Source organism: Schistocerca americana, chromosome 9 (assembly GCF_021461395.2).
Source record: "Schistocerca americana isolate TAMUIC-IGC-003095 chromosome 9, iqSchAmer2.1, whole genome shotgun sequence".
NCBI lineage: Eukaryota > Metazoa > Arthropoda > Insecta > Orthoptera > Acrididae > Schistocerca > Schistocerca americana.
In genome coordinates, this window is record NC_060127.1 from 108164399 (window position 1) to 108188017 (window position 23619).

General features: G+C 41.0%; 1 protein-coding gene across 3 annotated transcripts in view; it reads left to right on the forward strand.

Moving 5' to 3' along the window:
• Positions 1–23619, forward strand: part of LOC124550989 (kelch domain-containing protein 2-like) — a 121852-nt gene that overhangs the window by 27723 nt on the left and 70510 nt on the right. For all 3 annotated transcript variants that reach the window (XM_047125817.1, XM_047125819.1, XM_047125820.1), the window contains one exon: positions 2700–2791. In XM_047125817.1, the coding sequence (XP_046981773.1) occupies positions 2700–2791 (92 nt within the window). The remainder of the gene's footprint in view (positions 1–2699; positions 2792–23619) is intronic.

Genomic DNA, 23619 nt, shown 5'->3' on the forward strand with positions numbered 1-23619 from the left:
CCTATTGGGAAGGCTATCTTCAGCTGATGCCATTGTAACCAATGAAAAGTGCCAAGGTAACATTTAGGACTTAACGGCTTTGATTTCTGCAATTATGTATCCGCTCACCTAAATTTGCTTTCATACAATGCCTGCCCGTACCAGTCTCAAATTCTCCTTTGTGATTGTATCTCTCTAGCTCACAGTGACATATAATGCCCATTGAGGTAAAAGCTGCAAGAAAGTCTGAGGTGTCTGGCTCTATAGCAGAGTTGTTCCAACATAGACATGTGCAACGCTACTGACCCAGCCCTTCCAATATATAAGTGAAGCAAAAATTACCACACTTGAAAGATTCGTCTACTGTAGGTGACAAAATGGATAGATGACAAGAATTGTAAAACAGAATAGTTACCTTATGCACCATTGGCAAAGCTGAGCCAGTGGTGCGTAAATTGTTGCATGTGACCTGTTTTGGTTCATCAGTCCACCTCTTCCTAAGTTTTCCCAAATATCTTTTGTCTGTCTGTAATCAATAGCTTACTGTAGTAGCTGGCCGTTTTCCAAGAATCAGCACGGTTTTAGAAAGCATCGCTCACGGAAAACTCTGCTTGCCCTTTTCTCACATCATAGACTGTGAACCGCGGATGAAGGACAATAGGCAGATTCGGCATTCCTAGATTTCTGAAAAGCATTTCACCCAGTGTCCTACTGCAGGATGTTAACAAAAATGTGAGCATTTGAAAGAGATTCCCAGATATGTGAGAGGCTCGAAGACTTCTTAAGTAATAGAACTCATTATGTTGTCCTCAATGCCAAGTGTTCATCAGAGACAAAGGTATTGTAAGGAGTGCCACAGGATATGTGATAGGATTACTAACTATTATTTTCTATATACATAAACGATCTGGCGGACTGGGTGGACAGCAATACGCTGATGTTTGCTGACGACGCTGTAGTTTACGGAAAGGTGTCAAAAGTTGAGTCACTGTAGGAGGGTATAAGATGACTTAGACAAAATTTCTGGTTGGTGTGATGAACTGCAGCTAGCTGCGAAAGTAGAAAAATAAAACTTAATGCAGATGAGTAGAAAAAACACACCTGTAATGTTCGGATTTAGCATCATTAGTGTCCTGCTTGACACAGACCAAATGGTTAAATATCTGGACATAACATTGCGGAGTGATATGAAATGGAATTGGTATTGAGGATTGTCTTAGGGAAGGCAAATGATCAACTTTGGTTTATCGGGAGGATTTTGGCAAAGTATGGCTCGCCCTTAAAGGAAACCGCGTATAGGATGCTAGTGCGACCTATTATTGAGCACTGCTAGAGTGTTTGGGATCCGTAGCAGCAGATTAAAGGAAGACATCAAAGCAGTTGAGAGGCGGGCTGCTAGATTTGTTACTGGTAATTTGAACAACAAACAAGTATTAAAGAGATGTTTTGGAATCTCAAATAGGAATTCCTGGAGGGAAGACAAACTTCTTTCCAAGGAACTTCAGTGAAAAAATTTAGAGAGCTGTCATTTGAAGCCAACTGCAGAATGATGCTACTGCACCAACATGCATTTCACCTAAGGATCACACGGAGGCAAAAGGACAGTTGTTTTTCCCTTGCTCTATTTGCAAGTGGAGCATCAAAAGAAATGACTGGTAGTGGCACAGGGTACCTTCCATCATGCACCATACGGTTGGCCAGCGGATTAAGTATATAGATGGAGATTCGAAGGATAGGATCGAGTCATTTTTTTACCTGTATTCTTCGATTTTTGTAGTATTGTGAAGATCTTCACTACTTTTGTCTTCATTGCAAGTATGATGAATTCTACTACAGCTGTTGATTCCTGTCAGGAACTTCGTTTCTGTGGCCTGAATATGGCTCCAGTTGTCGTTCTACGGAATCTGTGTTTTGCTGCCATACAGAAGAGATGGAACTGCCATTATGTATAAAATAAATCTACTCATTCCAGATACAAACTGAGCAAAGTAATGCAGTGGTCACAGTGTAAAGCTATCTTGGTTTCTGTAAGCCACTCGAGCTTAATGGTGAGACTGTTACTTTGGAAATGAATTGCTGATACGCTGTTTCATTCCTATTCATTTTGAGATATGCTCTATTTCATAAGATCTTGTGTAAATGAGAAGTGAAGGCTTCAGTTTATTTCATATATATTCAGAAGCAATGTGGTTCATATCTCTCTCCAGTTATAATTCCCATTTCCTGGAGTCAACTTGAATATTCTAGGTTTCTTTCGAAAAAGTTACTGCCAATTTTTTGGCTTGTCTCTGTTCAGATGAGTTACTGTTCTCTGTCTGATGGCCGCAGTGTTGTGAGGACATCGATTTTTAACTTCCCTGCCATCCTAAATAACAGTCTGTGCTATAAGTGCTGCACTGTTTTACTGGTAAAACCCCAGTTTGAGTAATACATGGAGGCTAAAGTGTGAGAGTATGACATAGGGAAAGCTCATTAAAGGCACCTGTGACATTCTCAATAACTATTTGTGGAGAAGACACCTGCCATGTGATCAGGCAGGTACTGTGCAGGAGAAAACTGGCAATTATTGTGTACCAACCCTAATTTAGAAACTTTCATAGTAATGGCACACAGCCCCCCACCTCTCTCTCTCTCTCTCTCTCTCAAAGAAAGAGTATGGGTTACGTCTCCCCAGTAATGATTGTCAAGTGAGTTATTTCCGTTATTTGGTGCTGTTGCAGGAACACGTTCAGAGAACATCGACCTCACAAATTCGGACTGAATATTTTCCAACAGATGAAATATGGATTTATGACAGCAATACAGAACTTTGGTAAGTCCAGAAGTCATTTTCTGTGTGAGTTTTCTGGGATTATGTAATGATGAGCTTTAAATATTATATTTAATATAAATATTTATGACAGCTAGTGGATGTCAGTATGTGCCTTGTCCAAAAGTGCAGTCCAGAATAAAATTATTTGTAAATAATCAGTAAGAATGATAGAATTACCATGAACTTTTCAAAGAGCCCTGTAGGAAGTATTGTGTTTTTATAGTTATTATATCAGTTAGGGACAGCGATGAACGGGTAATTACACCACATTAGGTAAAAAGGGTAGGAATACTTCCAGTTATAAAGCAGGTCGGACTTTCTTAGCGGAGTGTACGCTGATATGAAACTTAAGGGCAGATTAAAACTGTGTGTCGGACCGAGACTCAGGACCTTTGCCTTTCGCGGGCAAGTGCTCTACCGACTGAGCTAACCAAGCACGACTCCTGCCCCGTCCGCTGTAGAGTGAGAATTTCATTCTAAAAACATCCCCCAGGCTGTGACTAAGCCATGTCTCCGCAATATCCTTTCTTTCAGGAGTGCTAGCTCTGCAAGGTTCGCAGGAGAGCTTCTGTGAAGTTTGGAAGGTAGGAGACGAGGTACTGGCGGAATTAAAGCTGTGAGGACGGGGCTTGAGTTGTGCTTGGGTAGCTCAGTCGGTAGAGCACTTGCCCGCGAAAGGCAAAGGTCCCGAGTTCGAGTCTCGGTCCGGCACACAGTTTTAATCTGCCAGGAAGTTTCACATGTTGGTTTTTGATTACTTTTACATACAGATTTCTGCTAAGGAGGGCAGTTACAAATCCCTAAGTAAAAATTATTTAAAAATTCACCATTATCTATTTATAAAGATATAGCAATAATTGCAAAATTAATTGTGTTTATGTTGCAGTAAAGGTGTCACTATAACATAGCAACTTACATATCGGAAACATCACACTGCAAAATGTCATAATACATGAAAATCACACTTGATTACATGATGTATTTCCCCAAATGTATCGTACGGAAAATAAAGGAAAATTGTGACTGGCAGCAGTAGATTTTATAACAAATAAAACCATTGTTTTTAAAGTTGCAGGCTTTCACCAACTGATTCTAATGGATAAAATAATACCACTTCTATCAGATGTCAGTATAGTTCCATCAATGAGGCTGCATATAATTCCTTTGTCTGCCCTTCTGTAATGAGCTCTCTGTTCATGAGTTGTTAAACTTTAACCTTCCGTGTGTGTAATCTGGCCAACATCATACTACAAATATACAAAGAACCCAACTAATGGAGACCATATTCTGAGTTTCCTCACAGGTTCTCTGTTTCCCAGATGTCTATAAAATGAAGAAGCCTCGGTTTCCCTCTCCTCCCTCCAGGTACCCATCTCTTGCCACACATTTTTTGGACTTACACAGGAACCATCTTTGCTCAAGGAAATATTGTTGAATGTATTTTTCAGCTACCCATTCACTACACACTACAAAATGAAACAATTATATAGATTCATCTTTGGATAAATAAAATCATCAAGCCTTGGTTCATATGCAAAATACTGACTTGACAGCCTGTGAGTCATAAGAAAGGAAGGAAGAAACTAGGCAAGGCACTGAGGTGGAGCTGCCCCAAAATGTATATTAAAATATAGTTCTCTGTCATTTATTACAGAATTTAAATTCTCAGAATACATTTTGCTTGTTTCCCAAGCAGATTTAAGTAATGACAGTCAACATGTTAGGAACTGTTCATATTGATTATCGAGTGATGTTTTTTTGAACAGATAGGGCTAGTCTTAAGACTGCATCTTGAAATGCTGGTTAGTTGTGTGTAGTAGAGGTTTCGGACATGACCTCTACAGAGTTGAGCTCCAATGGGCTTCCCAAACGCTCTGATCATTCAGCATGAAGGCATCCTACCAATTTCCACACTATCTTTGTGTTCACTGCGTACATCAAAAGAGAATGAATAGAGTGGCTGAAACTTTGCTGTTTAATCCCTGCATCTCTATATCTGTATTATGCTTTGATGTGTCATCAACCGAAATTTGGAATGATGTTTTGATAGTGCTTTATATTTTGGTTTGATTTACCCAGGGAGACAAAACAACAGTGGTCTTAGCCCACAGTTATTATGCAGACATTTTTGCATGGCAGTTTTAGGTGGGGGGGGGGGGGAGTGTTTTGATATGTTGTTGTGTAAGATAATGGTAGAGGCCTGGGCTGGACTACCACGTTTATGGTAATACTGACCTCAGCAAAAGTTGCACTGTAGTCATGGCCGAATGCTTTGTATACTCTACTTTGCTTTGTGTCGTGCATTGCCTGTTGTTTCATTTTATTATTTTGAAATGAGTGTGGAGGTTAATGCTGATCTGTGTCAGGGTTTGAATATCTTTGTCACACCAAAGGGGGGCGGGGGGGGGGGGGGGCTGCAATCCATATGACTACACGTCAGTGCTGCTTTTGCTGAACACAGGTGCGGACATACGCTGCGAGAGGGAGATGGGGCTCATTCCCCTGTACCATTCTTCTCCCCTTCACCAGCCTAAGCCATCATTTGTTTGCATTCACGACCGATTGCCAGGATATATTGTCAGAGCAACTTCTGCACCGAAACTGAGTTTATTGTGCAGTTCGTCTCCCTGTCATTCTGCTAAGTTCAGCTAGTGCCCTTAAAGAGTAGTAGGAGACCTTTTACAAGTTCTTTGTAAGACACAGGTTCTTTGGAGAGGATTGTGGCATATTCATTCATTCGAACAGCTGAGCAGCACTCAGAAATTTATCAGTCCCTGCTATGAGATCAAAGATTGTTGCAGAATGCCATGAAGCCCTTGTGAGGCTAGTGAAAAGCAACAAGGTAAACCTGTTGTGAATTCCTAGTCATTCAGGAATTAGTGGCAGTGAATAAGCTGATAGGGTGGCCAGAAAAGGAGCAACAACTCTTTTGGAACAGAACCTGTCCTAACCATCACTAAGGCGACTATAAAATCGAAACTACATAGATAGACTGTGAAGCAGAATATTGGACTAAGAGCCAAGAGCAAAAACACGCCAAGCTAATGATGCTGATCTTACAGTTTAGGAGAAGTTTTAGAGTCCTGAGTGTGACCAGGAGACAGGTCACTAATGGTAGGACTAATGAACGGCTTTAGAAACTTCAGCAGACACCTGCACACAGTGGTTATGAAGGAAAAAAGTCCTAATTGTAGACTCTGTGGCAACAGGGATGAGACAGTGCCACACTTAATTTTCCAGTCTAAGCATAGCAGTTTTCGTGCTTGCTAGAAATGTTAGCGGATGAAAGTGTATTGTTAGTAAGTTTCTTTTTGTGAGTGTGTTGTGCCTGAGTTCTAGTAAGTTTTATTTCCTTTCAAATAACTGCAGCATACCACCTGTCTGAGATAAGCACAGTATTACTTCATTGTGCAATTTACTAGGCAAATATTTGGAAGGTGAGCTTAAAATAAAAGGGAAGGAACTCGATGTCCCCAACATGATCTAAACATCAATTAAGATCAAAAACAGTAAGTCCAGAGCAATGTGCAATGCAACCAAATGGCTGTGAAGTGAAAAGTGCATTTTTCCCCCACCTATCTTGTTACAAATATTAGTGATAGCAACATTACTGAGAATGGTATCACAGGCTTACAAAATTTCCACATAGAGGCGAAAGAACATAATTCCAATGAAAATTGTTCTAATGTTTGTATTGAATTTGCAGTGTTAGGGAAGTGGTCACATTATGTGCCAACTAAATATTGCTTACCGTCTCCATATGAAGATATAGAACAAAAATGTATCAAAGAACCAGAATATGCTGGGTAAACTGATAGACTGCATTAATTTTTGTGACAAATTGAAAGCTTGCATTAAGGGGTCATGCCAAAACAGGATATCCAAGAACTTGGGGAATTTTTTGAGGGCGAGCTGGAGTAATGTCAGAAATGGACGGTGTTTTGATGCAGCACATTGAAAAATAAGAAAATCAGGTTGTCTTTCCTCTGTCCCGAACAATTCAAAGTAAACTCCTGGAATCAGTTCATGACATATGGCTCAATCTCGTCAGGAGTGAATTGTTAAATTACATATTTCCTATCATTTGAAGTTAATGAAACCACTGACTGTGCTAATTTGTCACAACTGGCTCTAATAATTCGGTATGAGCTACTGTGGAGAAGAAATGAAAGATTTATTTCCTTTTTATGACCAAAAAGTCACACTGCAGACAATGCAACTGTAGCTATCCTCAGTGAGCTAGACAAAAGTAAGTAAATGAAATGCCTGAAGCACTGGTAGCTCCATGTTATGATGGTGCTCTTTTTTATAAGTGACCACAAAAGTGGAGTTCAAGTTAGAATTAAAGAAGTATAGAAAGTTAGAAAGTGCACATTTTATTCACAGCTATCTGCTTCAGTTACATTTAATTGTTGAGTGTTTTGTGGCGTGCAACAAGCAAGTGTGGATCTTCTTTAGTTATTGGAAGAAATTTCTATCTTTTTTCTTACTTGTTCTCAGCCTGTCAAGTGGAATTTCAGACTACAGAAGACAACTGCTGTATACAAATGCCAAAAGGAAATTGTTGACTGTATGGAAAAGATTATTTATGATGTCTCGCGTCCGTCGGTCGTCGTAATTTAATGTATATATTATTATTGTTATTGTTATTTTTTTGATTGTTGCCGACTTACGTGGTGGGCCTTAATAAAAATGATATTTAAGTTGAACAATGTAATAAACTTTTCATATAAATTTCCTCGGCTAGTCAGTTGACGTTAAAGCAAAAGATCTTTAGTTATTAATTACAATTGCGGCCCACACACGCGCGAGAGTATTTTCTTACCTCCGTTAACCATTGTATTGTAGTCAGAGTCCTGGCTCTGGGTCTCGGCTATGGTACTGAAAATAAGAATCTTAAAGCTAAGTATTTCTGCAACTTCGTGCGGCTGTGGAGAAAAATTGATATTATGCTAATAGCGGGCGAGTTTTCAGCTTCCGTTAAATTTTCATAAGTTAATATCGCCACGTAATGGCGTCGTTGGCTGCATCGGCCGCTGCGATTGTTGCGCTGTAAATTACTTGAATGCAGGTTAATTCAAGGAAGGCGGACATGAAATCGGGATCACCTCTTACAAATTAAAAGTGCACAATAATATAAAATCAGTATATTATATGCTTAACTCATACAAATATGCTTACATTCGTCAGCACACACAAGATGTCCCTCTAGACACATTCAAGACAAGCGAAGAAGTAAGGTCGACTAAAAAATTAACAAAAGAGTGTAACTGAGCGTCTCTTTAGATCATTCTGTCATAAATTATTTCTTTGCAATCTAAACCTACACAGAGAAATTATTATTTTACGGCTACATGAAAAAAAAAATCTCTTACAAATTATGAATGTCTTCTTTATAAATATTGTCTTTTCGTAATATGGCACTGGGGACGCTATATTGCCCCACGAAATGTTTATGTCATAAAAAATGTTCGTGTTTTTTTGACATAAATATTTCCACTTTCATGTCCACAGTGTCCACACGTAGAGTTTTCTTTCATAGTCTATATATGTCACATCGTATGTTGTAATTACTGAGGTGTGTTGCACACAAAGTGTAATACAGATGAAGTTATCTACATAACAATATAATATACAATTGGTTACGTATGCAGTCATGTACAAAAGGACATAGAATACAACTAGTTTTATTTTGGTTGCTTCTTCTTAGGGTTGCAACTTTTGCAGTGTTCAAAGGTATACAATCACGAGTTAGTCCATAAACTTGAAGTCCCAGGGGTGTCAACTATTCGCTCCCCATTTGGCGCGGCCGTAGGGAAACCTGGGGAAAACCTCAGCGGAGCGACAGACTAACTGCTTTGGTCACTTTCACTTAATTGTTTCTGGAATGTCATTGGAGTACAGAATGTGCATACAAATATTTTTGTTGCACTATGCAAAAAATGAGGTCATTAAAACAATTGATTGCGGTGTCGTTGATGATCTACGCCGCGACGTTTGGCTCGCGACGGCGTCGGTTGGTGTGTTCGGTGCTCGGCGTTCGCGGCGGCTGCGGAGAGGTCAACGCCCGCTCGACGCCAGCGTGTGTCTCGCCGTCGCGGAACGTCAGAATCAGCTGATCGGCTGCACCGTTGGCGATGCGCTTCTGTCTCGGCCGGGTGTGGCGGAGTGGGATGATATCCGCCCCCCGCTCTTGTTGGCAGGAGTCAGCTCTGCTACGCATCTCCGACGTAGTACATGAAACATACACACAACCAACGTAATATTTGTTTCCCGCCGCAGATGGTTACGCTAGTGGGAAAGAAGAATTTATTAGTGCGGCAGAAGTTGTTAAGTTTTCGCCAGTTTCCGAGTGTCAAGCCAGCACTGTCTTGCAGAATACATGACATGGACCTTCTCCCGTGAATGCAGTTTTGATGCAATACTGTTTCCATCATACGTCAGTTTTTGTCTTGACAAAATTATTTATGTTTTCGCCGCACTCGCAGGCACTGGTGAGTGTCCCAATACGAGTTTAGCACAAACATTCGCCGTTTCTGCGGTCGCTGTTTTGCAACAGTCCACGCATCGCATTCCAATCTCGCATTATTGTGCTCACTGAAACTACAGTCTGTCCCAAAAATATTGACTGTGGGTTCACTTCACGTTAACAGTTCACATTTATAGGCAAATTCACAGTTTTTCGTGCGTAATATTGGCGTTTGGCGTCCTCACCGCTGTTGAACGTTCAATACTAGCACCTCACTGTCCATATCACAGTTTCACCTTCACAGTTTTTCACACTGCTTAAAGTAACTGTTTCGATTAGTTCACCAACACTAATGTATTTCATTCAGTCTGAACTGGATTTTGGCTAGTGCTGGATTTTACCAGTCTCTCGCACTAATTATCTCTCTTTATTTTCCACTTAGAGTCGTACTTGCCTTCAGATTTTTTGACTATACAATTGTATTTCCGTCTCATCTGAGGTAAGTCCCCATGTCATGTCTGCCCACTCATTGCGTACTTGCCCTCCAGAGCCAGGCTCGACTTTACAAAACTTTGCCTCTCGCATTATTGTACACATTTTATAATCTAGGCCTAGCGTGCAAGTTCCTAGATTAGTGTTAGATTTGTGACTTTTGTTTACACTACAAATTCGTGCAAATCTCTGCCTTAGCAGATGGCAATATATTTTAACAGTGCTTAGCGGTAGTCGCGTTTATTGATTTGCTTTGTACCTTGTCCACAACACATGAGGTACCTTGGGTGATGTACACCCTGCACTCATGTTGTTTAGTAAATTATGATTGAGCATATTTCAAGATCGGTATAGACATAAATACATAGAACAACATATACACTATAATATTGAACTTCATAAGTTGCGTTACTACTACAGTTCAAAAATATTCATGACACACTAATGAAAAATTCTTTCATCATTACATGCTATTGAATTTTTTTTTTAAATATTTTTAAAGCATTTTCAAACATGAAGTTTGCAAATTGTTCTTAAACCTACGTTCATTTTTTCCTTCAAAATACAATTGCTTGAAAATACTATTATTCCTTAACATCTACAAAATTGAATCGCACTAATCTTGTGTGCCTCATTGTCTTTAAATGTTACACTAAAATCTGAACATTTACACACAGAAAAAAAATACACTCTAAACTTAACCTACTACACATACGTAAACGTTGCTCTACTGAGCGAACTTCTTTAAGTCTTTGTAAGTATTTTCTCTTATTTCCTTCGTAACTGCCTCCTTCTTTGACCACGAGATGGTGTAGTTTGCGTGACAGAAGGTATCGTGAGGTACCACTTCGATGTTCTAGGTGTAGCCCTCGATAACACCGGGTTTTTCCGAAAACACATTCTCATAATCTGTAAGTAGCTGAGTCAATTCGTTTTGTTGTGCTTCCGTCAAATGTTCTGACTCCCTAACTTTCATGGCTATCAGTTTCCTTTTTTCCTCTCTGTCTTCAGTAATAAACTCCTTATAACATGCTTGTCTTGTACTTAAGTCAGAATATAAATTCATTACCTGTATTCCTTCGAATCTCGTTTGAAAGCTCCGGCAATATTTACCGTGCACTTCCCGTGTCCTCAACAACGGCAAAATTACACGTGTACCCTCATTCATAAGGCTTACTTCCCCGCACAAGAGGTCGATTTTTGCGTCCCTCTGGCGTAAAAATTCCATCCCCAGGATGCAAGCAACACCTAATCCCTTAACTACTAGGAACGAGCTTTTCATTGCTTCATTTCCTACCGTAAACTCGACTTGCACCTGGTGCTTTATGATATGAGATTGTGCACCTATTGCACCTGTAACACGACAATTCTTCACTGGCAATACTGGTATTCTATTATTTTGACTCAAGTACTTGTAAAAATTTGCACTCATGACATTGGTTGACGCACCGGTATCGACTATTATCTGTATTGGTGCTCCATACATATCTGCTTGCAATATAGCCTGCACAACACTTTTGTCGGTTCGGTTACATGTCTGCGGTATGTCTACAAGTTCCTTTTCTATTTTTGTTCCTTCATTGTATCTCAGCATACAAAGTTTATGGCTGTCATCTGTGAATGTGCCCTCACTACACCATCCTGCAGCCAACAACGGAGAGCGTATTGTGGCTGTCTTTAGTTTAACGGATGAGCATCAGTGGGTTGACAGTTGTCTGTCACTTCCACTAACCTCACATTGTGGTTCTGGTTGTTGTTGTTGCTACTGTTGGGTTGGCCGCCCTGCCTCCCCGATGGTGTATTTTGATATTGTGTATGGCTCTGGTTTTGTGGTGGTCGGTTGTAACTCCCTGACATGTTCTGTGACGGACCTGGGTTGGCGTTCCATTGTGGCGCTGTGTTTTGTTGCCACTGTGGTGTCGGTTCGTTACGACCACGCCACTGGTTTCGGTTGTTCCGCCATTGCGGATTGCCGTTACCATTATATCCATTACTCATGCGTCCATCATGATGTCTCTTTCGATTTTCACGATTATAACCGTTGCCGTTATAACCATTGCCATTGTTTGTGCCTCGATTCTGTTGCCGGTGCTCTTGCCTATTCCCGTTACCATTTGGTACTAAGTTACTACCATTACTGTGGCTGCTATTGTAATCGGCTTTTTGTTGATTACAGCCTGCATGGTTCCACTTGTTTTCGGTTTTCATATCTTCGATCAATAGGTCAACAGAATCCACTATTTCCATGAATTGTTCTATATCGTATTCCGGCACATTGATGAAATATCTTTTAATTTCACTGGGCAACTTCATTTTTATTAATCTGATTATGTCACGATCGGACATTGGCTCGTCCCAGTACCTGGTTTTGTTTATATACTTTTCGAAATATTTGCGTAACGTTCCCATCTTAGGATTGTACATTTCTGGACTGTACAACTCCTTTCGTAGTCTTTCTTGGACGCTATCGGACCAGAATTTTTGCAAGAATGCACCTTCAAACTGTTGCATCGTTAGACATTTTTCGGACACGTCGGTGGCCCACAGTGCCGCGTCACCTTGAATAAAGGAGACCACGAACTGTATTCTTTGTCTTTCCGTCCATGTCCTGGGAAACACATTCCTGAAGCTCTTAATAAATACAACAGGGTGGACATTTCGTTTTTCGCTATTGAAGGGTTGGAATGTCCTGTGTTTTATTACATTGTCCTCTTTTTTGCACATCTGATTGCTACATTCTGGGACATTCATCACTTCGTGATGTACGCTGCACGGTATCGCATGTTGTTCGTGCTCATAATTCGCATTAGGTTGCGGTTGCGCACTCGCACCCTGGCTACCGTCAGCGTTATTATAGTAATCAGTACGCGGAGTCGGATTCATGATCTGTCCGCCACTGTTTACATTGCTTTCCAACGCAGACAGTCTCCGCGCGACCTCCTGTTGCCAATTTGGCAACTCCGCAGTCACACGGGACTTAATCTGTGTTAATTCGGCATGTAGTGCGGCAGCGCTGGCGTCAATATTTACACTCGCGGCCGCAGTCGCTTGTTCTACAGCTGTTTTTACGTCGCTTTCAATCTTTGCAGATATCTCGCGATCCTTGACTTCTAGCCATTCATTTAATTCTTTTTCTACTTTTTGAGCTTGCACTTCCAAATATGCGTCAATACTTTTCCGTGCATCTATCTCCACATTATCTACGCGGTTGGTTAAAGTCTGGACATTATCTTCAAGCCTAGCCTGCGATATCTGTAATTTTTGCATTTCGCCGGCTAAGCTTTGCACAAGATCGGGGATCTCTTTGCACGCATCCCGCATCTCGGCTAGTTCGCTTTGGATCCTATCTAGTTTCGCTTCATTGCGCTGCTCTTGCTCACGTAGCATCTGAGCCAGTTTTTCGTCTCTTTGTTTTTCCCTCTGTTCTGACATTCTTTCCTTTTCCCTTTCTTTCAGTTCTCTTTGTTGCTCTTGCTCATGGAGCATCTGAGCCAGTTTCTGATCTCTTTCCCTATCTCTTTCTTCTAACCTGCGCAGAAATTCTGCAAATGGGTCTGCAATCGGTGAGCATACTGGTGCCCCGCTTAATCTAGCACTCGATTGGCCCCCCTGCCCAGGCAGTGGAGTTGTTACTCTATTCCCATTCTGCTGTGGAGCGTCATTCACCGTCCACAGATCCTCGCCCCCCGCTCCGGAAATTATGTTATCCGAGGCGGTGGCTTGGGATTCGTTTACGTATTGCAAATGATCCTCACTTTCCATATTAACAGAATTTTGTTCTTCTGGTACGGATGCTTTAGGTTGTCCTATCTTACCCGTACTAAATTCACTTTAAGCCACTGACAAATCTTTAACACTGATACACACACGATTAATTATCCCCTCCAAAAATAAACATATAAATACACAAAACGAATAATTATCCCCTCCAAAAATAAACACATAAACACACAAAACACCGAAGGTATCTCATGTGCACATGGGTTCGATATTCCGCACAGAGCTACACAGGATGCTTGCACAATAGGCCTTACCTTACTTATTTTTCTTTCTCGCAATCCTTTTTCTTTTCTACACTTTTTCCTCTCCAGATCTCCTCAGGGTGTGGTTTTGTTGTTGTACATGTAAAAGAATTCATACAAGCATTAATATTTTACAACAATTAGACACATACATAAATACATTCATTACAATAGAATCATATTAATCGGGCCCCACGTTGGGCGCCAATCTCGCGTCCGTCGGTCGTCGTAATTTAATGTATATATTATTATTGTTATTGTTATTTTTTTGATTGTTGCCGACTTACGTGGTGGGCCTTAATAAAAATGATATTTAAGTTGAACAATGTAATAAACTTTTCATATAAATTTCCTCGGCTAGTCAGTTGACGTTAAAGCAAAAGATCTTTAGTTATTAATTACAATTGCGGCCCACACACGCGCGAGAGTATTTTCTTACCTCCGTTAACCATTGTATTGTAGTCAGAGTCCTGGCTCTGGGTCTCGGCTATGGTACTGAAAATAAGAATCTTAAAGCTAAGTATTTCTGCAACTTCGTGCGGCTGTGGAGAAAAATTGATATTATGCTAATAGCGGGCGAGTTTTCAGCTTCCGTTAAATTTTCATAAGTTAATATCGCCACGTAATGGCGTCGTTGGCTGCATCGGCCGCTGCGATTGTTGCGCTGTAAATTACTTGAATGCAGGTTAATTCAAGGAAGGCGGACATGAAATCGGGATCACCTCTTACAAATTAAAAGTGCACAATAATATAAAATCAGTATATTATATGCTTAACTCATACAAATATGCTTACATTCGTCAGCACACACAAGATGTCCCTCTCGACACATTCAAGACAAGCGAAGAAGTAAGGTCGACTAAAAAATTAACAAAAGAGTGTAACTGAGCGTCTCTTTAGATCATTCTGTCATAAATTATTTCTTTGCAATCTAAACCTACACAGAGAAATTATTATTTTACGGCTACATGAAAAAAAAAAATCTCTTACAAATTATGAATGTCTTCTTTATAAATATTGTCTTTTCGTAATATGGCACTGGGGACGCTATAGATGATACCAATGATTACAGGACTGTGGGACTGAAAGGTTTCATGCAAGATTTGCTGTTCTGATTACATTTTTAAAATAAAACCATGTCTCATTGACAGTCTGTTCAATCCTGCAAAAGAATATTTATGCAGTGAAAACTGTTGAATATGTATCTCACTTTGCAGCATCTGTCAAGCTTGTTAAGATCTCACTTTAAACTGACAATCACTGGGAACAAGAAGGCCCAACTGCAAAACTGGGACATCTCACAGACTCAAGAATGTGTGCGAACAAGATGTCTGCAACATCATGATGCAGATTGGTGATCAATTCAATTTTGATGATCACTTGTCAGCTGCACAGCTGTTTGAACCATCGTTGTTTTTGAAACACGAAATTGTACGGCCAGAAAACGAACAGAATACTGCTGATACTTTGTTTAAATTACAGTCGTCAGACTTTTGTAATCAACTGAACGTGTTGTACATCCAAAAGGACTTTGTGGAAGCACCAAATGCCGTGACCTTATTGAACTTTTTGTATGAAAACAATTTGACAAAAACTATTACTGAAAGTGTTGTAAAACTCCTGCAGATAGTAGGGACCTTCCTAATGATTACTGAAGAGGTGGAACACTGCTTTTCTATGCTAAAGGAGATGAAAACATCCGTACGAAATACTATGAATGACAACAGACATTGTGCGTTTGTGATGTGTTCTCTTTTTTGTTGGGGGGGGGGGGGGGGGATTATTGAATTGTTCAGATTTCAATTAAATGGTCATGAGCCATTTTGCAGCACTGAAGGGGACACTAGCTGATTTCATCTATAAACAGATTCATCAAGGTAAGCAAAATGTGCATTAATTGATGATAAGAAGCCATCCCTGTGTTTAACTAACTACTTAGCCTACTAAATGAAGTGCTAAAAAAGGGCAGTAACATGTTGACCCATTGATTTCACATTTTGCAGCACTTTAGTACAACAAACTGTTGTAAAAATTGTGCAGTTTGTAGAGATATTTAACGTACTGTGTGACTTCATGTTTTCATAATACAGAATTGTATAAATATGAAAACCATGCTTTGTGTAGTTGGCTTCATTTTATGGACTAAAATCACTAATTATGAAATATTCTCTATTGTAAAATTATCATAACAATAACTGTATTCAATTATACAGTGGAGTATAGTGAAGCAACCACATTCGTGCATTCTGATGGTTACAAACTGCTGTGCAGTACTCCATTGCCTAGCTGATACTTTCATAATGATGCCCAACAGTTGGCAGCACTTGTGCATATGAAGAGGTTGAGCATTCAGTGATGTACACCTCAGTTTCCAGTGGGAAAAAAATACTTCAATTGCAGCTAAGGCACAGTAAAAATTAATGTACACAGTTGTAGCCAGAGGGCCTGAAAGGGTTAAATTAACATGATGGTTGCTCAGTTTCCTTCATCAACCATTCACAGCACAAGACCCCTGACGTCACTGTTTTGTCGTGTGAATCTAAAACACTGCTGATTGACCACACACAAAACATTAAATTCTCAAGTTGAGAATTGAAAACATAAAAAAAATTACGCATGCACAGAAGCTGACATACACCACATTAAAGATATCTGCAAGACATGCCACCAATTAATGCCTGTTTTATTTATCTTAATTAATTTTGTTGTAGACAAAATCAACTAAGGTCCCCTTCTGTGCTGCAGAATGGTTTATGACGTGTTTCTTTTTGTATTATTTGTTATGATAAAGTGTCAGGAAATGTGACATCAACAGATAAATATGCTACTTATAGACCTTATCTTGGAGTTAGTATTTGATGTTATTTATTAGTTGATTGTGAAATGGAAAGAAGATACAGTATGAAAACTTCTGGGTACAGTGTGATATTAGTGTCTACGTCCCTCTCACCCATCCCTTTAAATCTCGGTTGCAGTGACAGACAGAGAGTAGTGCAGCCCAATGTCTGTGTTAGTTCTGTTTGATAAATGTTCATTTTTCCCCAGTATATAAACTGTGAGCTGCATCTGAAAGAAACAGTATTCAAGACAAATAGAAAGAGAAGACTAAAAGATAACCTATAGGAGATAGTAGGAAATAAATAAATGTGAAGGTAAGGGAACAGAATAGTGTTTAAGAGTGATGTTTACATAGAAGAGACATACGGCTAGAGAGATTAGTTATGGTGGATCCATGTACATTGTGTGAACCAACACATTGTTGTTGTCCATGTTCACACATGACAAAACTGGATTGTTGTTGTGGTCTTCAATCCTGAGACTGGCTTGTTGCAACTCTCCATGCTACTCTATCCTGTGCAAGCTTCTTCATCTCCCAGTACCTACTGCAGCCTACATCCTCCTGAATCTGCTTAGTGTATTCATCTCTTGGCCTCCCTCTACGATTTTTACCCTCCACGCTGCCCTCCAATACTGAATTGGTGATCCCTCAATGTCTCAGAACATGTCCTACCAACCGATCCCTTCTTCTAGTCAAGTTGTGCCACAAGCTCCTCTTCTCTCCAATCCTATTCAATACCTCCTCATTAGTTATATGATCTACCCATCTAATCTTCAGCATTCTTCTGTAGCACCACATTTCGGAAGCTTCTATTCTCTTCTTGTCCAAACTATTTATCGTCCATGTTTCACTTCCATACATGGCTACACTCCATACAAATATTTTCAGAAATGACTTCCTGACACTTAAATCAATACTCGATGTTCACAAATTTCTCTTCTTCAGAAACGCTTTCCTTGCCATTGCCAGTCTACATTTTATATCCTCTCTACTTTGACCATCATCAGTTATTTTGCTCCCCAAGTAGCAAAATTCCTTTACTACTTTAAGTGTCTCACTTCCTAATCTAATTCTCTCAGCATCACCTGACTTAATTAGACTACATTCCATTATACTCGTTTTGCTTTTGTTGGTGTTCATCTTATACCCTCCTTTCAAGACACCGTCCATTATGTTCAACTGCTCTTCCAAGTCCTATGCTGTCTCTGACAGAATTACAATGTCATCGGCAAACCTCAAAGTTTTTATTTCTTCTCCATGGATTTTAATACGTACTCCGAACTTTTCTTTTGTTTCCTTTACTGCTTGCTCAATATACAGATTGAATAACATCGGGAAGAGGCTACAACCCTGTGTCACTCCCTTCCCAACCACTGCTTCCCTTTCATGCCCCTCGACTCTTATAACTGCCATCTGCTTTCTGTACAAATTGTAAATAGCCTTTCGCTCCCTGTATTTTACCCCTGCCACCTTCAGAATTTGAAAGAGAGTATTCCAATCAACATTGTCAAAAGCTTTCTCTAAGTCTACAAATGCTAGAAACATAGGTTTGCCTTTCCTTAATCTTTCTTCTAAGATAAGCCTTAAGGTCAGTATTGCCTCACATGTTCCAACATTTCCACGGAATCCAAACTGATCTTCCCCGAGGTCAGCTTCTATCAGTTTTTCCATTCGTCTGTAAAGAATCCACGCTAGTATTTTGCAGCTGTGACTTATTAAACTGATAGTTCGGTAATTTTCACATCTGTAAACACGTGCTGTCTTTGGGATTGGATTTATTATATTCTTCTTGAAGTCTGAGGGTTATTCACCTGTCTCCACCAGATGGGGATGGCTAGAGGACAAATGTAAGGATGTAGAGGCTTATCTCACTAGGGGTAAGGTAGATACTGCCTACAGGAAAATTAAAGAGACCTTTGGAGAAAGGAGAACCACTTGCATGAATATCAAGAGCTCAGATGGAAACCCAGTTCTAAGCAAAGAAGGGAAAACAGAAAGGTGGAAGTAGTATATAGAGCGTCTATACAAGGGCGATGTACTTGAGGACAATATTATGGAAATGGAAGAGGATGTAGATGAAGATGAAATGGGAGATATGATACTGCATGAAGAGTTTGACCGAGCACTGAAAGATCTTAGTCGAAACAAGGCCCCTGGAGTGGACAACATTCCATTAGAACTACTGACAGCCTTGGGAGAGCCAGTCCTGACTGGTATGTTGTTTAATTATTTACAATGCATGACAGAACATGTATGGCTATTTATCACAGTCTCCCAAAATTGACTCCAACCTTAATTATGTAGCACCTCGTTGTAGTTTGAAGTAATGGTGTTGCGTAAGATTGCAAGTACGTAATGTGCAATCGTGAACAGGCTATGCAGTGATATCAGTACATTTGATGGTAATTAGGAGGAAAACAAGTTGTTGTGGCAGTGGGAAAGGTGACGGAATGTGCTTCTAGGATGTTGATGTTGTGTTAATCAATTTTAAAATATCACAATTGGTTTGTTTGGAAGAGATATGGATTCATACGCATTGCACTCTTACCCAAGGCAGTACCATTTGTTGAATAATGTTGTATAACTTACATGGGGATAAGTGTTTGCTTTTTGGTACAGATTTTAGCATACAGAAGCTCTTTGCTTGAAAGAGCGCTGGAATCTGTCATTGCAGTCTCAATCTCTTCCTCTGGAGTGCATATGTGTCTCTGCCATCCTAACCAGAACTCCTCCCAGGAGGCTCACCACTCTTTGGTGAGTTTATGCTTGTCTACCATGGGTCTCCAGCCTTTGCAGCACCTCTTTCCTTTCTGTGATGCATGTCTATCTTCCTGCTATTCTTTTTGCCCTTCCCTGGGGAAGATATCTTGTGTATCTTTGGGAATGCGTTCTGAAATTTTGATAGCCAGGTATCAGAACAGTCTCTTGTCAGCTTTTTCCTTCTTTCTTCATTCTCCATCTCCTACCCTTCCTCCACTTCGGCATTTGAGGTCTCTCTTTGTTTCTTATTCCTCCCTGTGCGCTCCTGGAGGCCAGCCTACATGTTTCACACGTAGCAGGTGACTGGGTAATGGCATAATTCCCAGCCTCGGGCCAACAGATAGGATACACTCATAACTCCTGGTACAGGCCAGCCCCAGGGAGAGGTGATTGCCTGTGCTGCCACCTTCCCAATAGCCAATTGGTTCATCTGTTTGGAGTGCGGGTGGTGTGACCTGAGGTGTGAACATTCACCTAAGATAGGTGAGCCCCCCCTCTGAGGGAACCCCCAGTTAGATGGAGTGCGCCCTAGAGACGCTAGCAATCACGGGGAATTTTTATGCAATGAGCCAGTTGTAGTCTCATTCTGTGTTTATAAAATGAGGCTAAATATTCAAAGACTCTCACAGCTGCATTCCAGTTCCTCACATTATCACACTCCGAAGGAAGTCAGTTCTTTGCTATGGTTAACCCATTTATTATTCAGGGAGGTGTTGATGCAATTGTAGGCCATGTGAAATCCTGCTCTGACTTATGTAGTGGGACATTGCTTCTGGATACTTGTGATTTTCAAGCCCAACAACTGCTTACAGCTTTGCTCCTCCACGTCTATCCTGTTTGTGTCGAGGCCCATCATACACTGGATTCTTCACGTGGTGTTATTTACACTCGGCTGCTCATGGTCTGAACTAGGGATAAATCCAAAATTATCTCTCTAATCAGGGTGTCACATGCAATCCATCAGGTAATGAAAACAGACGTTGCAAACTTAGCACCTACAAGCACTCCTTTTCCCTCATTTTATCAAGTAGCACTTCCATCAAAGATTACGGCAGGTTATGAAGTCATCACAGTATGACCATACATGCCAAACCCGATGCGTTCCTGCTAGTGTCAAAGTTATAACCACACTCGCATGTCGTGTCAAAACATAGCCAAATGTGTTACTTGTGGTACAGATGCTCACGAGGGTGATTTCCCACCTTTTCACCCCATTGTATCAATTGTAATGGTGACCACGCCACCTTATCTAAGTGTACATCTATACTCTGTAAACTACCTTGAGGTGCATGGCAAAGGGTATGTGCCATTGTACCTGTTATTAGGATTTCTTCCCGTTCTGTTCACATATGGAGCATGGGAAGAATAATTATTTTAATGCCTCTGCATGTGCAGTAATTACTCGAATCTTATCCTCACGATCCCTATGTGAGCTATGTGTAGGGAGTTGTAGTATATTACTATAATCATCATTTACAGCCAGTTCTTGAAATGTGGTTAATAGACTTTCTTGGGACAGTTTACGTCTGTCTTCAAGAGTCTACCATGTAAGTTCCTTCAGTATAACTGTGACACTTTCCCATGGATCAGATAAACTTGTCACCATCTGTGCTGCCCATGTCTGTATACATTCAGTATGCCCCGTTAGTCCTATTTGGTATGGGTTCCACACACTTGAGGAATATTCTAGAATCAGTCGCATGAGTGATCCCACGAGTGTCCCATGTATCTCGATGAGCAGGCCGTCCATGAGTTGTGGGTGAAGGAAAAAGTACACTCCTGTGTTACTCACAAGTTGCTGGCTAGTCAAAAGCCCTGCATTTTTCCATCTAGCACTTATAATACCATTATTGCTATACCTCGCTCCTCGAAGGACATGGCTGTGCAGACTTGCGACTTCCAATTCGGTACTGCAGTTGTGAAATCATCCAGTATCATGGTAGCACCCGTGTCTCCTCCTACCGCTGTGCAACGAGCTACCAAGTCTTCGCTTCTGGGGGTGAAATCACCTTCTACTCAACTGGCAGGATGGAAAGGATGAAAGGAACACTCCTGCAAAGACCTGTTATGTCCCTTGAATCAACAAATGTCATAATCTCCATCTGCCAACCGTAAAGGCTCTAAGAAGTTGAACAAAGGCAAACAGTATTCTCCTTCCCTGACTCAAAGATACTCTTCAACTGTGTCGCCACATCACACCCTCACCCAGCTGTCCTTGATTTTGCTGGTGCACACCACCTACCTTTTTATTGCCCTAGAATTTCTAGGCCAACCCAGGAAGAATGTCGACGCTCCATAGAACAGGATCTTCGAGCCTCTGCACCCTGTAGCAGTGAGTCCTCAAAGGGTGACACTCGGCAGTTGCTGAGGTGACTGTCCTTCATTTGTTCTCTCCTCCTCATTCCCCATTATGACTCATCTCCAGTGGAACATTTGGGGTATTAGATACAACAAGGAGGAGTTACGGCTGCTCTTGGAATCGCACCATCCATTTTCCATCTCCACGAAACAAAATTGCATCCTCCCAACTGCTTTGCTCCCTCACATTTCATTCCATTCTGCTTTGATATTCTCCTGCATACAGCGTTATCCTTACTACTGCAGAATGGGAGAGTCAGGCTGTTCGTCTGGTGTGACATCCATAGTCAAACCGTCTCATTCACCACCCAGCTCAAGCTGTTGCAGTCCGCATTTTCCTTCCTCATTTCACCTTTTCTCTTTGTAATGTCTACATCCCTTCATCATTCGCTGTCAGCAGGGCAGACTTACTCCAGCCCGTTTCACTGCTCATTGACCTTAAGAACCATCATCACCTTTGGGGCTCTCCAAGAACTTGTCTGAGAGGTTCCCTCTTGGCTGACCTTCTCAATCAGCTCAACTCTATCTGTCTTAACTGTGGAGCACCCATCTTCATTTCAGACTCAACACACACTCAAGCGACCAATTCCTGTGTGCTATCAATTTGCTGAAGTAGATAAGATTTGAGAAATTAGGGCTCATACGAAGGCATATAGACAGTGGGTTTTCCCTCGCTCTGTTTAGGAGTGGAACAGGAAGGGAACTGACTATAGCGGTAAGGTTACCACCTGCCGTGCACCGTACAGTGGCTTGCAGAGTATCTGTGTAGAAGTAGATGCTGACTCCTACACCACCTGTGTGTAAACCCAATAGGCAGCTTGCTAAGGCCGACTGAAGGCTTTACTCCTCTCCGGTGACCTTCGACAAACATTTCCCCAGTTGCGATGACCGGGCAGAATACCTTATGAACATTATCCTTAATACTGCAGAATGTTCCGTACCTAGCACTTCTTCTTTACCGTGCTGTGTTCCGGTCCCCTGTTGGACTGAGGCATGCCATGATGCAATTCACACACGGATACATTCTAACCGCATTTTTAGCCACAACCCTTCGATGGTGAATTGTATTCGTTATAAACAGTAGCATGCGCAGTGTCGTCACATTCTTCAGGATAGCAAAAAAAGTTAGCTGGATTTTATTTACTAGTTCTTTTAACAATATCACTCCCTCATCTGTCACAAGTGGCAACCTCTGTCGGATCTCTAGGACCAAGATCCGTTTCCCGATTTCTGGCCTGATCGTAGCAGATGATGTCATTGTGGACTCTGTTGCTATTTCAAGCATCTTGGGCTGCTATTATGTAGAGATTTTAAGCTCCACCCACTGTCACCCCACCTTCCTTTCTCAGAAACGAGCGGAGGAGGCTCAGGTGTTATCCTCCTCCTCTCAGAATTGCGAATGCTCCAATGCCACCTTTACTATGAAGGAACTAGACCGTGCTCTCATCTCATCACGATCTTCCACTTCAGGGCCAGATGATGTTCAGATTCAGATGTTATAGCATCTTTCTCTTGCAGGCAAGCACTTTCTCCTTTGTACGTACAATCGCACTTGGGCAGATTACACATTTCCCAGATGCTGTTGTGAAGCCACTGTCATACCCATACCTAAGCCTAGTAAGGAGAAACACCTTCCATCTAGCTACTGCCCCATTTCTCTCACCTGCTGTGTTTGCGAGGTGACGGAATATATTAGTTGTGGCTGGCTGGTACGGTGGCTCAAGTCTTGCAGTCTACTAACCATTGTACGATGTGATTTTATGCACGCTGTTCTGAGTTGACCATCTTTTCACTTTTTCAACCCATGTCATGAATGATTTTCTGGAGAATACCAGACTGTGGCAATGTTTTTCGATTTGGAGAAAGACTACGACACCTGCTAGAGAAC